The 15,933-nt window shown below is 37.8% G+C and overlaps 1 protein-coding gene across 1 annotated transcript in view; it reads left to right on the top strand.

The window, feature by feature from the left end:
- CDH12 (cadherin 12) overlaps positions 1-15,933 on the top strand; it is a 486,656-nt gene that overhangs the window by 387,990 nt on the left and 82,733 nt on the right. Inside the window, exon 4 of the mRNA XM_017344661.4 lies at positions 3,004-3,123. Within this exon, the coding sequence (XP_017200150.1) occupies positions 3,004-3,123 (120 nt within the window). The remainder of the gene's footprint in view (positions 1-3,003; positions 3,124-15,933) is intronic.

Below are 15,933 nucleotides of genomic sequence, written 5' to 3'. Positions count from 1 at the left end.
ATAACTTCTACTCAGCAATTCCTCTGTCCCTTGCTATAATACAGATACATATGTCCCAAACTACATCCTCCTAATCCTACATCCTGGGCATTAACTGTTATTTAGTGTTCAATAGATCAGGTACAAGTGATGTGGTGATCAAGCACTGAGGAAGGTAGCTCTTTGAAGATTACATGCTCCAGATAATTAAGCTGTATGTGTATGTTTGTATGTGTATGTTCTTTTGAATGACATTTTAAAATTTTAGATGTTTCCAGTTGTGCAAAATGGCTTTTGGTATTGGCATTAACTGTTACTAAACAATGTACTGATTTGCTACCCAATACAGTGCCACATGGGAACTTGAGGCGATTCAATTCTCTGTATTAGACATTCTGCTCAGTGTCTCCAGCTGGTTGTGAAGGGATGTTTATTCTGTGAGCTACATTCACTCTGCACTTCAGTATTTAAAGTGGTTGTGTTGTTATCTTTGCACTTGACTGATACTGCATATGAGACTACTCCAATTTCCACATGTCATTGAATGAATTATTGTTGTTGTTGCATGCTCCTATCTCATAGACACCTAGTGTTTAAGAGTGTTTAATAGTGTCAGGATCAACTGGTGTGCTACACAAACACCAAGGAAGGGTAGCTCTTGGAAAATTGTGCAGGAAATTAACTAAGGTTCCTTTTTTTTAAAAAAAAAAAGTATTCATTTTATTTATTTGAAAGAGCTACAGAGAGAGGTAGAGACAGAGAGAGGTCTTCCATTTGCTGGTTCACTCTCCAAATGACCACAGTGACAGGAGCTGAGCCAATCCAAAGCCAGGAGCCAGGAGCTTCAAGTCCAAGCACTTGAATCATCCTCTACTGTTTTCCTAGGCACATTAGCAGGGAGCTGGATCTGAAGTGGGTCAGATGGGAATCGCACTGGTGTCCATATGGGATGCTGGCACTGCAGGCTGGGATTTTAACCCACTGCTCCACAGTGCCACCCCTAACCAAGCCATCTTATTGAAGGGTATATGGAATCTTTATGTTTCTGCATTAGTTTGATGAAAGTCATGAAGCAAATGAAAAGACAGGTGTAAATAATGGATTTTAATTACACTTGTAAACAAGAATCCAGGCATTTTAGCCACTCTTGGAGGAATTACATCATCATCTTATTCGTAAAGCAGGGTTAACATTTACAGTAACTGAGAGGACAGTTATTTTCAACAATGTGGATAAAAGCAGTGAAATATACAACAAGTACAATTCTTCTTATGTGCAGAGATCTTTGTGAATAGCATGAAGAAGGATTGCACAACAAATATTTACTACTCTTATGCACTGAGAATATTTTTCAATACTCTCAAAACAAATGATTTTTTAAAGACTTATTTACTTATTTGAAAGAGTTACAGAGAAAGAGAAGCAGAGGCAGAGAGAGAGAGAGAGAGATCTTCCATCTACTGGTTCACTCCCCAAATGGCTGCCATGGCCAAGGCTGGGCCAGGCCAAAGTCAAGAGCCAGGAGTTTCATACATGTCTCCCATGTGGTTACAAGGGCCCAAGGACATGAACCATCTTCCTCTGCTTTCCCAGGTGCATCAGCAGGGAGCTGGATTGGAAGTGGAGCAGCTGGACTCAAACCAGCACCCATATGGAATACCAGCACTGCAGGCAAAAGCTTTACTAGTTATGCTATAGAGCCAACCCCTTAACATATGATTTTACATTAATTTTGGAAGAACATTTTTTTCAGAATAATTAAGTTCTATATTAACATTAAAAACAATATCATAAAGGAGAAGACCATGGCTTCTCATCTTTTTATGCCACACTGTCTATACTGCTGTGGTTTTTGGCAATATGTATCACACTTACTACGAAAGTTTACTTATTAATTTTCTATTTGTTGCTAAATACGATACTCATTTCCCTCCAGTGGTACAATTCATAGCTTAACAACTGTAATGTTTATATATAGAATTGGAGAAGTACTTGCTATTTGTAGACTTCAGCTGTTAGGATTTTTTTATCTAGATTTGTGCTACACTAATAGAAAAGACTGAATGAGTAACTGAATAGAATGTGGCATCCCTGTTCTCCTCAAATGAAGCAATTACTTTGAATACCCCCAAGAGACAAAGAGCATTCTGCTTTAGTGTAACTTTAGAATTTTATATGGGTCCCTTTATGCTTGGTGGAGATTTCTGCCTAACATCAGTAACATAACTACTTTGTCACAGTTTTTGGTACTTTCGATTTTCATTTGTTCTCAACTGAAAATAGTATCATTGAAGAGGATATTAAGTAGTAATAGTCTAAAAGCCCTTACAGATAGATTTATGTATATTTATGAGTATGTAGGAAAAATGTATAAAAAGTACACCCAGTGTCAAAAAAAGCAAAAAGAGAGAGAGAGAGAGAAAGCTGCAGGTAGTTTGTATGTTTGCACAGTATTCCCATGTTCGTGAACACTTAGGTTAATTCAATCATGAGACCAAGAGGTGTTTCTGCAGTTATATTTGCATTTATTTATAGTTTCTCAAATTTCCTTTTCTAATTAAAGCCTTCTTAGTGCTAGTAGGTGGTTGTTGATTTGTACATTGCAACTTCAAATCACTTAATTCCCTCTAAAGGTCAGTAAGTCTCTAAACCTTTTAGCCTTTCTATTAAGATCCTAATCATGAAATTAAAGCATCAGTAGCAAGCAGATGATCTAATGTAAGTGGTGTTCATGTTTTCTTCAGTGTGCAAATCAATAGAGATATCTTGATGGCTTGCATTTTAATGATATAGCTACTGCAAATGAATCCAGCTTATTAAATAGATATTCAAAATGTGTGAAGTGCCCCAAAGGCTTTATTTTAACCAAATATTTTGGCTCTAATGGTAAATAATACTCATGACATCATAAACTCATGGCATTTCTGAGAAATGCCAAATTGCGAAAGAAAATGGAATCCATAGGACAACAGACATGACCTTGAAAACAAAAACATGCTAGAGTCATATTATCTTATTTTCCAGGTGCATATGTGCTCCAGGTCAAGGCCACCGATGCAGATGACCCCACCTATGGAAACAGTGCCAGAGTCGTTTACAGCATCCTTCAGGGACAACCTTATTTCTCTATTGATCCCAAGACAGGTAAATTTTTTATTAGAGACAACATTATCACCACCCCTTCAAATATTTAAACTTTAATTAAATCTTGGCATAGGAAGTTGCCTATTTTAATACAGCAATAAAGAATCAGTGTGTCGCATACTAAGCAAAGAAAATAGGATCTCTTTGCTGCTGCAGAACTATTTCCCTTTGTTGGAGATTTGTGTAGATTCAAACCTTTTGAAATATATCTATAAATATATTTCTTTGTATTGTTTATAATTTTTGAGTTTTCTACCAACAGTAGGTTTTTATTTCAGGTTTTTAGTTCGGGTTCAATTGTATTTGGGTTTTGGCCTTATCAATATGTGGTAAGATCCCACAGCCTCTATTGTTACCTATATAAGGGTTATGGACAGTCTACAATGGAGGAAAGGAGATAGCTAACAAATATAAAACACCATGACCATTGATTCTGTGTCCCACATCTTTGATGCAAGTCACATTTCTAAATAAATAAATCATTGCAGGTTTCAAAATCAAATATTATATGAGTAGCATAAGCTTATTTTATTTATTTGAAAGGGAGAGTTACAGAGAAAAGTAGAGAGAGAAAGAGAGAGGTCTTCCATCTGCTTTTTTCACTCCCTAAATGGCCACAATGAGCAGGGCTGGGCCAGGCCTAATTCAGGAACCAGGAGCTTCTTCTGGGTCTCCCAAGTAGGTGCAGGGGCCCAAGGACTTGGGCTATCTTCTGCTGCTCTCCCAGGTGCATTATCAGGGAGCTGGATCAGAAGTGGAAGAACTGAGACTTGAACTGGCACCTATATAGGATGCTGCTGCTGCAGGCTGGGGCTTTAACTAGCTGCACCACAGGGCCAGTATATGGGTAGTCTAGAAAGGACAGAAGGGATGAACGTGGAAAATTTTGTATTTTTTTTTAATTGAAATGAGGTGCCTCTGTTTCTAGGCAACATGATTTTATTCAATGCTATATTTTAGTTAAGGAGTTAATTTGACCAGTAATCCAAGTAGGCATTCCATGTCACATTTATAGCAGAAACTCTAAAACAACAGCTACTTTATCAACTTTTATACAGTACATGATAATATATCTCAAGTTGAATTATACTATGTATCATATTATCTTAAAATATTGAAAAAGTTGCAATAATCTGGAAAAATAGGTTACGTTTAAAATTTGTAAATTAAGCATTAAATACATCAATTTGGGTGATATGCATTTCAGAACACTACATATGCAAATGAGCTAAACCTTTCAAATTTTGTACTCCAAAGTGGTGTGAGCTAAAATCTGGCATAACAATTACATATAGATTAATTAACAATAAGGCATATTTCTCAACTAAAGTGGAAATGCAGAACCTAAAATATATTCTCCCAACTGTAGCTGCTTTTCTCTCCTCCCTCAGACTGCCTTCATCAAGCAAAGAGGATACAAAATGCATCACAAACTCAAAGAATGAGGCAGGGACTTGCTTCCTTGTATAAGACATGAAAAAGAGTAGAAGAATAATGGCGGCATTGGTCCATCAGGAGTTCCTTTAACAAGGGAGCATTGGTGTTGAAGAAACTCCAAAAGTGTTTAGGAAAAGAACGAGTTTTGGTTTGGGCAGAATGTCAGAGACCAAAAGCCAGCATGCCAAATGTTAAGACTCAGTGCCTGATGGGGAAATTATACCTACAATGCAGGCTCTTTTTCAAGAACTATGGTGATAAAGATAAGAATATATTTGTTAATATCTTTGTTGAGGAAGTTTTGTGGTTTTTTAACTGTGGGGAGTTAATAAGAGAAAAGGAAAAAATTGGAGGGGAAAGAGGTTGGGGAAATTCTTCCTTGAATTCTGTGTTGGTACAAAGATCCAGAGGAAATCAGATTGTTTGATAATCAATAAAATATGTCAGCAGTAATGAAACTAATTTATAACTACACAAAATATAAGATAAAATCATACAAATACAAGTTTAAGTTAAGCATGGGTTAATAATATAATTTCAATAGTTAAATTAATACCAGGAAGAACATAGCATGATACAAAATACATGCTCTCTGCTTGACTTGATCAACATCAACTTCAGATAGATTTTAATATCTTTAAAAAGTGTTATTTTACCATTGAGCACATACATAAATATATTTAGCTTTTATAATTTTGGTTTTATATTTTTATACAATTCCTCTTATTTACATCTAACAATGAAATCATTCTGGCATAAACTGTGTAATAGATTTTTGAAGCATTGATTTTCACTGGAGACAGAAGTCTTGCTACTAACACTGCCTCAGACCACTAGACAGGAAAAGAGTGGATGCTGGTGCACTTCATTAACAGAATGAAAATGAGTTCTTCATATACAGAAACCATTAAGAAGACTTTTTGTCAAATTTATCACCTTGTGTTAGCTAAGAATAAATCAAAAATCAGGATAATTGCAATTTCTCAGAAATAGTCCCCATTTGTTCCAGCCGTATAGTTTCCTTTTATGATTCCTTTTACTGTTAGTAAATAAAAGGCATGAAAAACTAATGTTATCTAAAATTTTCCACTTTTAAGTATAGAAAACATTTTAAAATGATTCTTTAAAGCTTCATCAAATCAACTTATGTCTAAAAGTTGGTGAAAAGATAAATAGATCAATTTGTTATTTATTTAAAATAAGAAAATCAAAAAAGAATTTATTTATTGATGTTTCAGTTGACAAATATTATTGACCTCTCTTTCCAAGCAGATAAGCAAGCTTATTTCTAAATGGTATAAATTGATGTATTCTATGAAATACATGATGAAAGAATAGCTCTTTTAAAATTTGGCTTTTTGAAAATTAGTTGGCTTAACTATGAAATTATTTACTCTGATCTAAAATCCAGATGCATTCATATGTAGTCAAACGATTGCTAAATGATATTTTAAAAACTCATAATGTAGATAAATATTTATAACACTATACAATTATGCTGATTATCCTTAATGTATATAAAACATTTATGTTTATTGAAATATTGCATCATTTTATTACAAAATTATTACACTTAATGTTTATTAAACATTAAAATGTTCCTAATCTATAAAACATTAAAAAGGAAAAAGTATTATAATATTTTATTCAGTGCATGAAATGGAGATGCTAAACATCTCCATAGCATTGGTACTAATTATTCCATTTAAGAAAACAAATATTACTCTGAATGATTGACTACTACATCCTTATTTATGTGTAGCATTTTTAAATGTATTTAGGTTATCCCATAAATGATTACAAATAACTAGTCTAAGAAAATTAGATATTGCTACAGTGTGTTTTGTTTGATGTATTATTCTAAATTATGTGAACTGTGCTTGAGAAAACTTTATATTATTTTATCTCAATATCAGCTTACTAAAGACTGTTTTGTATTGTGGTAAAATAAATACAATATAAAATTTATCACTTTAACTATTTTAAGGGTACAAATCAATAGCATTGAATACATTTAAAATACTGTATAACCAGCACCACCATCCATTTTTAATGCTTTTTCATAAAAACATAAATTTATGTGCATTATAAAACTTTGTACTCAAGAAATGCCCATGTTTTCTACTTGCAAAACAAACGTAAATTTGTATACACTTAAAAACACATATGAATTTAGTTGTGTGACAGTAGGGTAGCACTTGTTACTTTTTAAAATTATTATTATTAATTTATTCTCAGGATCTTTGTTTTTTCAGCTATCATCTTTTATCAGCGATAATATTCTTTAAGATTATGTTGTAACAGCAACATTTTCCCACTTTCTGACTGACATTCATCTTCTTAGGTACACCAAATGTTCAGCCCATGTTACTGTTGGAAAGACCTATATTAAGATGAATACATGGGTCACATTTTATATTTTTAGCTAATATTTTATAATATTATAAATATATTATTATTGCTTAAAAGTTATTTTCATGTTAACTCAGAATTTGTGCAGAAATCAGATCCTTTAATGGGTGTTAGTGAGAGTAAAAGAAAACATCTTCTTCCTTCAAGGGCAAATAAGAGACTGTTTACCCACAAAGTAGTCATGCCTTTAGTATTTTTGTCAGAATGAGTGGATGGAAGCAGTAAAACAAAAATTGATTATGGACATTGCAAGGGCAAGGAAATCAGCAAATGCTAAAAAATCCAAGGGACTTCCAGAGATTCATGGAAAAATGAAATTAAAAGATAAGTTTATTTTCTTGCAAAAAAATTAGAAGTCCACACAGTTTGCTGATAAAATATATTTTCCCTGAACTTTTGAAGACCCCTGTGAAAGGAAGGAATAATATGTTCAAAGATATGCAATTATTAAGATAATATATCCCATGCTGCTACTTATAATATTTTGAATATGTATAGTAAAAAATGCATGGCAAGAATTATACTGCAGACAATGACTTCTTTGTGTTCTGCATTATCAGACTTCAAGAGGGCTCTGTATGAGTACTGCTTGCCTTATTTTAAAAATTATAAGGTGTTCATTATTATCATACTAACAATGTTTGACCTTGAAAAGCCAATATTCCAGGGGTTATGACACATGCCTTCAAGAAGTTTTTGAGTCATGATATGGAAGAGTAAATAGCTGTATTCTGTATTGCAAGAAAGGAAAAAAAGCTCTCAATAGCTAGTATATGTAAAAGAAAGAATTTTGGCTTTATATACATTCACCACACACACACACACACACACACTAGGTAGCACTTGCCATAAATAACATAAATAAGAGAGATGCCTCATGAAAATGTGAGCTTTGCATTACTGGATGTGTGAAAGCAGATGACATGGCCTGGGAAAGCAGTAGAAGATGATCCAAGTCCCTGGGCCTCTGCGTGGGAGACCCAGAAGAAGCTCCTGGCTCCTGGCTTCAGATTGGTGCAGCTCTGGCCATTGCAGCCAAATGGGGAGTGAACTGGTAGATAAAAGACCTCTCTCTCTATCTCTCTGACTCTCCTTCTCTCTCTCTGTAACTCTGACTTTCAAATAAATAAATAAATCTTAAAAAAAAGATGACAAGTGATGATCTGATAGTGCTGCTTGATTATTAATTTTCTTAATTCATGTTTATCTGTTTTTTTAAAGATTTATTTATTTATTTGAAAGTCAGAGTTACACACAGAGAGAAGGAGAGGCAGAGAGAGAGAGAGAGAGAGGTCTTCCATCAGCTGGTTCACTCCACCATTAGCCACAATAGCCAGAGCTGAACTGATCTGAAGGCAGGAGCCAGAAGCTTCTTCCGGGTCTCCCATGTGGGTGCAGGGGCCCAAGGATTTGGGCCCTCTTCTACTGCTTTACCAGGCCATTCCAGAGAGCTGGATTGGAAGTGGAGCAGCCAGGTCTTGAACTAGTGCCCACAGAGGATGCCAGTACTGCAGGAGGCAGCTTAACTTCCTATGCCACAGCACTGGCCCTGCCCAGGTGCATGTTTATTTGTAACATATGTACTGACAGGTGCTTTGCTACTGAAAAGGGATGAATCAAGTAGATCCTTAAGTAGTTTGCCATCTATGGTATAAGGTCATCAGATGCTTGCAAGATTTCATTTGATTCTGTGGGATGCAATTCTTTTATACAGTCAAACTAAAGGCTATTTTTTAAAATAAGATTTACTTATTTATTTATTTAATTGAGAGGCAGACTTACAGTCAGAGAGAGGGAGAGATGGAGAGAAAGGTCTTCTATCCATTGGTTTACTCCTCCAATGGTCACAATGGCCAGAGCTGGGCCAATCCAAAGTCAGGAGCCTGGAGCTTTTTCCAGGTCTCCGGTGCAGGTGTGTGGGCCCAATCACTTGGGTCATCTTCTATTGCTTTCCCAGGCCATAGCAGAGAGCTGTATTAAAAGGGGAGCAGCTGGGACACGAACCAGTACCCATATGGGATGGTTAGCCTGAAAAGCCACCACAAAACACACTGAATACCAGAGTTAAAGGAAAAGTTACATTCAGGTTAAGGAAACCCAACAGGCTGGAGGGAGAGATAAAAAGAGGTGCCTATGTGAAAAAACAAGCTTTGTTATAGCTTTAAAGGAATAAGGGAATGGGAACAGTGAATCCTGTTAGAGTTAGGGTGGAGTTGCCACTTGTGGTTGGGTCATTTGGTCACCTGACTCCTGGTAAGCCAGGCTGGGTCCTGGAGAGGCTGAGTCCATTGCACAAGGTGGTGGCTGGGTTAGAGCCCAAGATGGCATCCGGAGCTTGAGATGACGTCCCAGATAAGATGGTACCATTTTACTAACATTCCCCCTTTTGTTTTTTATAAAGCAAGTGTTGTATGGGATTCAATCAGCCCCAAAAGCCCAGGAGGGGTAGAAGGACAATGATCTGTCTTCTAGAGCTACTTCCTGCTGTCGTGGGGCGATGTCTCAGGCTGCAATCTCCTGGATAGGGACTTGAATATATCCCTGTAGTAGCATTTGGTTGACCACCTGGTTGGTGAAGGCTTTGATTCATTCCATTATCACCTCCTGTAAACACTGAAACAGAAAAGGTAGTATAAAAGCCAGGGTGAGAATAGCAGCCAATGGTCCTGAGTCGGATTATGCAAGTAATTTAACATTTTGTTCTACGTGGCCCTAATGATGAACATAATAGCAACATTGTTCTCTCAGAAAGATACAAGTTTCCCTTTTTTAGCTGTTACAAGGTCTAAAAGCCAGTCCATTCTGTAGTACCACACCTGCTAGTGAGGTGATTTGGCTTTGGAGACCTCAGATGCGTCAGCTGAAGTCTCAATGGGCCTAGTGACTGTTAGAGGCAGAAATCAATTAGATTTGTGAATTGAAAGACGACACCTTCCCCCATACTCCCTTTCATGATTGCTCGCCCCTACTTGCCAATCAAACTACGTAACCACCCCCCTTTGGAAGTGAATAAAAGGCTTGGAGCATGGCAGGCCTGTGTGGGGAGCAACTCGGACTAGACTAAGTTACTGGAATTAAGACTTATTCTATGCATCTGCTCTCCCACAATATGGCGCTGGGAGAGGAGGAAACAGCTTCTACGCAGCTGCCTCTTGCCAACTTGAGTGATGACCTCCAGGAGCTGATCCTGCTCCTGATTGGAGGAGAGCAGCGTACTCGGCGTGTGGGTAGCAGAGTTGGGATTGGTGGAAGAGGACTATAAAGGAGGAGAGAGACAACATGCACCAGGAACATCTAAGGGGAACATCTATCTGAGGGAACACCTGTGCAGCCCCCGAGAGAGCCGGCCGGCGGTGTGCTGCTCCCCCGTGGAAGTGGGGAGGGTGGCTAGGGGGAACCGCCCTTCCACGGAGGTGGAAGGGTTGGTAGCCAACCTGGGAAGAACCAGCAGCAAACCCGGGGAGGGCCGAGCAGACAAAAGAACAGCGCAGGGTCCTGTGTCGTTCCTCCACGAAGAGGGGGAGCGACGTAATGGTGCTGTGACTCGGATATGAAGCCTAGGCAGGGTTTAGTGTCGTTCCTCCATGAACAGGGGGAGCGACAGGCCTGCCCTTGTTGTCAGGTGCCTCCAGGCATGCAGCCTTCCGCTCTCTGCTTTCCTGCCTGTGCTAAGTTACCTGTGGCTGCTCCCAACTGCAAGCTTGCTCCATGTGGCTCCCAGCCTTCCCTCTGCCTGGTAGGGACCCAGCCTATTTTCTAGGCTTCTTCTCCCTTAAAGAAAGCCCTCACTTTCCTGTGTATTTTTCCTCACTGAGTAAATGCTGAAACTGTACTATGTTGTTGCCTGTTTCATTTATAAGCAGCTGATATTTAGAATCCTTATCTAAATAAATGGCAAGAACCCTTGAAATGTTGAGTAAAGGTCCCCTCTTGTAAATGTAAGAGTTGTTTTGGAGTCAGCTGGTCGAGATTATGTTATGGCCCAAAGCTGTTCCTGAGGTCACTACTGAGAGGGGAGCTGTGAAGCTGATCCCAAGCAAAACAGGAGAAAGGCCGCTTGGCTCTTGTGGGTAGAGGGGTTTGGCTGTAGAAAAAATGCTGAATAATCATTTGTTAAGTGGGAAGAAGACCACCAATACACACAGGCCAGTAGTGGAGCCACTGATGTAAGAGTAGAGGGTGTGATTACGAAGGAATGAGGCCCCAAGTGGACTAGATAGTGTCTAAAACAAAGGACAGAGTCATTACTAGAGGACCTAAGAAAGGTGCTTCTAAACCACAGGCAAGTGTTCCCACTGAGAGGCAATAGAAACTGACAGAAGGGGCTTGATAATAATAAGGCCTTGCCTGCTATGAGGCCCAAACCTATACAAGATAGAACAATAAAGCAGTTTCAATAATAGTTTCTTAAAATCTAATTGTTTTTAATTACCATCAATTGACTAGAATTTATTTTCTGCTCTTAGTAATCTGAATTAGCTTTTGTATTCAAACATTTCTTTCTTTTATAACCTTTTGTGACTTCCTTACCAAGAACACAGTTCTATACTTGAGACCTTTTCCAACTGCTGATTTCCTTGATTTACATTTTGAAATAAACACTTAAAAATCTCCAAACTAAGACAATATTTTTTAAATAAGGTAACACATCAAATTCAGTCTCAGTTACCTTCAAGCAGTGTTGAACTATTTTTCATAAAGTTCATGAAAACATATTTGTTAACAAGCCCAAATAGTTTTTCTATAGAATAAAAGGTGTTGAGTACCAATGTTTACATTTAGACACATTTATCATTTGTCTTTATCCAATTTACATTTAACAATTACACCTAGAATACTGAATATGTTGATATTATATCATACCTCCATCTGAATTAAGGTCAAAATTGCATTTATACGGAATTCTACTCCTTTTAGCTATAAAATCAGTGACATTAAACCAGAGATACCCATTCTTATCAGAAACCTGTTAAACCAAGTTGCAAAACAAGTTTGGCAAGTTATTATTTACCATTATGTTAGGTTTAATGGGAGAGGACATCTATCAGAGCAGATGGGCACCCCTACAGAGATTCCCAAGGAGAATCTGATAGGTGACAGAATAAGGGACAATTATGGAAAAGGAGATATGTCTGCAAATAGTAATTAACTGGATGAGACTGCTGGTTTGAACAGCCAGTAGTCTTGATCATTGTTTTACATAGGTTGGAGAGATATCTCTCAGGGTAATGTTGTCTTTGTAGGAGGACCTTTTTTTTGTTAGGTTTTAGGATTTTAGGGTCGAAAGAAGAAGAGGTGGCTAGTTAGAGAAGACTTTAGAGCTGATCTGCCCAGACGTAGGGTGGAGGTATTTGAAGTCAGGTTTGAACAACAGAACTGCTTGTTGGGGAAAGTGTAGAGTAACACAAGGACTCTGATGAGGGCAGAGGATGAGTGGAAGGCTCTTTGGTGAAATTTGTAGTATAATGTTTCAGCAGTTTGGAATGTGTCAGGCACAGGGCTTCTAGAGTGATAAACATTTTGTTAGCCTTTACAGTATTTTTTGTGCTCAGGAGAAAGTGGCAGAATGGAGGAGGAGGGTTTAAGAAGAGCGGTAGACAATTTTGGCTGTTAACTCAGAGATAACAAATGAAATATCTAGGAAATGCTCACCAATGGGACCAGGAAATTGAGTTTGTAGGAACTGAGGAGACCTGGTGAGTTACGGACTCCTCGCCCCAGACTGTGCCCAGTCTCACCAACAAATTAATCTCTGAAGAAGGAAGAACAGAATGCAATTTTTGGCTGACACCCTATTTACACTCCTTTATTCTCTCTGGCTTGCTCACGATAGAAGCAAGAGCCATCAGAAGGGTGGGATAGGTGACTTGTTTACAGTTAACTGTGAGCTCAGAAGGGTAGAATCATAAGTGGAGTTGCCACTTATGTTTGGGCCATTTGGTCACCTGATTCCTAGTAAGCCAGGCTGGATTCTGCAGAGGCTAAACCCAATGCACAAGGTGGTGACTGGGCCAGAGCCCAAGATGGTGTCCCAGATAGGACAGCACCATTTTACTAACATAGTCTTCTATGCCACAGTACCAGCCCCATTATAGGATAATTTGAAGATATAAAAGTTCTTGAGGAAAACTCTTTGGAGAAAATCGCTTCTGTGTCCAAAAGAAGTTGTAACTGGGGCAAGAATGTGACACAGTGGTTAAGTTGCTGCCTGGGATACTCACATCCCATAGTAGAGCTCCTGGTTCATTATCAGCTGTTCTACTTATCATCCAGCTTCCTGCTATTGCATAACCTGGGAGGTAGCAAATGATGGGTCAAGTACTTGCTGTCTTATTACCCACACAGAAGACTCAAATGGAGTTCTAAGTTCCTGGCTTTGGCCTTCATAAGAACGTGACTTTGAGCAAAGATGTGAGGGATGTATAAGAGCTTCATGAGCATATAGATCATTTATGACAGAGGGAAAAGTGTAAGTGGGTCTTAAGGAAATTCAAGAGGGAGTTGCAGAGCAGAAGGTAAGAGATCAGTGGATTGTGGAGATTGTGTGAGGACTTTACACTGAGGGACAAGGATAATCTGAGGACTGTTGGGCATAGGAGGGCTGTGACCTGCTTTGTACTCTGACCTCACAATTATAGCTGCTCTATTGATAATAGACTGGTGGTCCAAGTTCAAGCCTGCCATCCATTGTTCATCATCACAACTCTGAAGACAATATAATGCTGTTGTAAACCTCTAGGATTCTCAAAGTGTCAAATGATTCTCGTTCATGTCCTGAATATTTTTTTTCTCTTCATGATACTATGTAGAACGATTAAAATAAAGCCTGCATTTATCTCTCTAGATATCTAACTCCCAAGAAAGAGGGAGGTGATTTGGGGATGGGTGACATGTTTCTGCAAAGAAACACATTCCTCATTTTGCAAAATAAATAGCTTTAGGCAGGAGGAAGGGAATAAGGCCAATGTTAATGCATTATTTGGAGAGTGGTTAATGGATGGAGAGAAAGTCCACATCCTCTCTTAAACAAAAGGAAAAGTATTCTATGTTATGATTATGATTCTGAGGCAATAAAATAAACAGGAAAAATATCTCAGAATAATGAATGTCATATTAACTAAAAATAAAAATGTTGATACATACAGGTAGAAAAAATAACATATATAGTTGTGTTAAGAAAGAGGCAATAAGAAAACAGACATAATCTGGTCCAAGTTTTGACTTGATGCCAGGACTAAATAATGAAAAAATAGTCCACTCTGTGTTCTAGTAGTTCTATCTGATGAAGGAATGTAGATAGGCAAAAGAGCAAAAGTATGGAATGAAGCATTCTGCATATTGTAGTTAAATCCTTTGTAGGAAACAGGAATTTCTTTCTAGAGCTATGGAGTTAGGCAAAAATGGCTTCACAGAGGAAAAAAAAAAACAACTTAAGTAGATGCTAGAAAGCTAAGCAGATGCATTAACAGGTTGACATTCACATAGCAGAGTGAAGATGAGAAGTACAGAACAACAAAGGGACTCAGAGTGGCATAGCTGGAAGCATCCATGCTGTTCTGCTTCCATCCCCAGAGTGCCCGTCTCTGTGTTCAACCCAGGTCTGCCTTCACTCATTCTCTGAGATTTCAGCTCTAAAGATTTTCCTCAGAGAAGAAAAATCTCTGATATCACTTCACATTCACTTGACTTCATTTTCTTCATAGTACTTCTCACTCTCTGATATTTCCTTACTTATTTGTGTACCCCTATAGGATCTGCTCCCCACTGCTACAAACACAGACTCACTAAATATAAATCCTATAAAAGAAACATGAACATAGACGGTATCATTACTCTCTCAGATGGAACAGGTGACACGCATGGAGCAATAGCAGATAGTTTAGTAAAAGATTGCTCACTAAGGTGTTTCGAGCTAGTGGGAAACATCATGATTAGCGCAATGCCTGCAGAAAGAATAAAAGTGGGTGCAGTTCCCATAAGGGACTGAAGGAACAAATAGTGTGTCATCTGGTGAGGGGGTTCTTGTAGGACACAGTGAGGGGTATGGGGAATACAAGGGACCAAAAACCCAAGCTCAATTTCTTTATACCTGCCAGTATCCTATCAATAACCCAAAACAACCAGAAGCAGTAAAGCAGAGGGAAATCTAGAAAAGTATGCTCTGTGGAACTGGAGGGGCTAAGTTGGAAGAGTGCAAAATCATATCCCATTCTTAACCTCAGTGCCTGAAGAAAATGCTTATTTTAGTGTAAGTCATTTCTGATTCTCATGTCTGATGTCTCATTCCTGCAATTTATCCCTTAATTCAAGAAAAAGCTCATGGAAAAAAAACGTATAGTGGATTGCAAATATGCAATGTGTTTTTAAGATTTTTTCCATAAAATATTTCATTATTTTCATCACAAAATGTTATTCTGGGAGTATTTAGCCAACTTTTACAAAATAATATGAGGCCCAACAAAGATTACATGGCTAATGGACAGCAGGAGGCTGATTGCAAAGGAAAACTATGTCCTCTGGCCTATTACAAAGCTTTGTTAGATCTTTTTAAATTTTTAACCTTCTCATCTGCCTATGTCCATCAATATTGGCAAAGAAAATAGTTGGCTGGATAATTTTCTCCTTCTTGCTTTTACTTTAATTGTCTTGATAATATATGTTGAAAAGTTCATTAGGTAAAAGAGGCTTGAATCATACCATGATTTGATGCATAATTTGGTATCTATTTTTCTTCCAAATGAACAGCATTTATTTCAGAGTTGTATGGAATTAATGAAAGTTGTAGCACCATGTCTGGAGTTTTTATGCTGTTCTACAAAAAACTTAGGCTCCTTTTTCTTTTCAACTTAGATTTCAGCTATTATCCAGCAAGTAAGTAGCTGGGACTTGATATACAAATCTGAGTGATAGCTAGGGATGGATACAGAAATGTAAACTAAAAGCTGAAATAATAAAATACTG

This window comes from Oryctolagus cuniculus, chromosome 14 (genome assembly GCF_051225735.1).
Source record: "Oryctolagus cuniculus isolate XC-2025 breed Fujian yellow rabbit chromosome 14, ASM5122573v1, whole genome shotgun sequence".
In the NCBI taxonomy this organism is placed as follows: domain Eukaryota; kingdom Metazoa; phylum Chordata; class Mammalia; order Lagomorpha; family Leporidae; genus Oryctolagus; species Oryctolagus cuniculus.
This window is presented reverse-complemented; position numbering and strand designations above follow the sequence as displayed.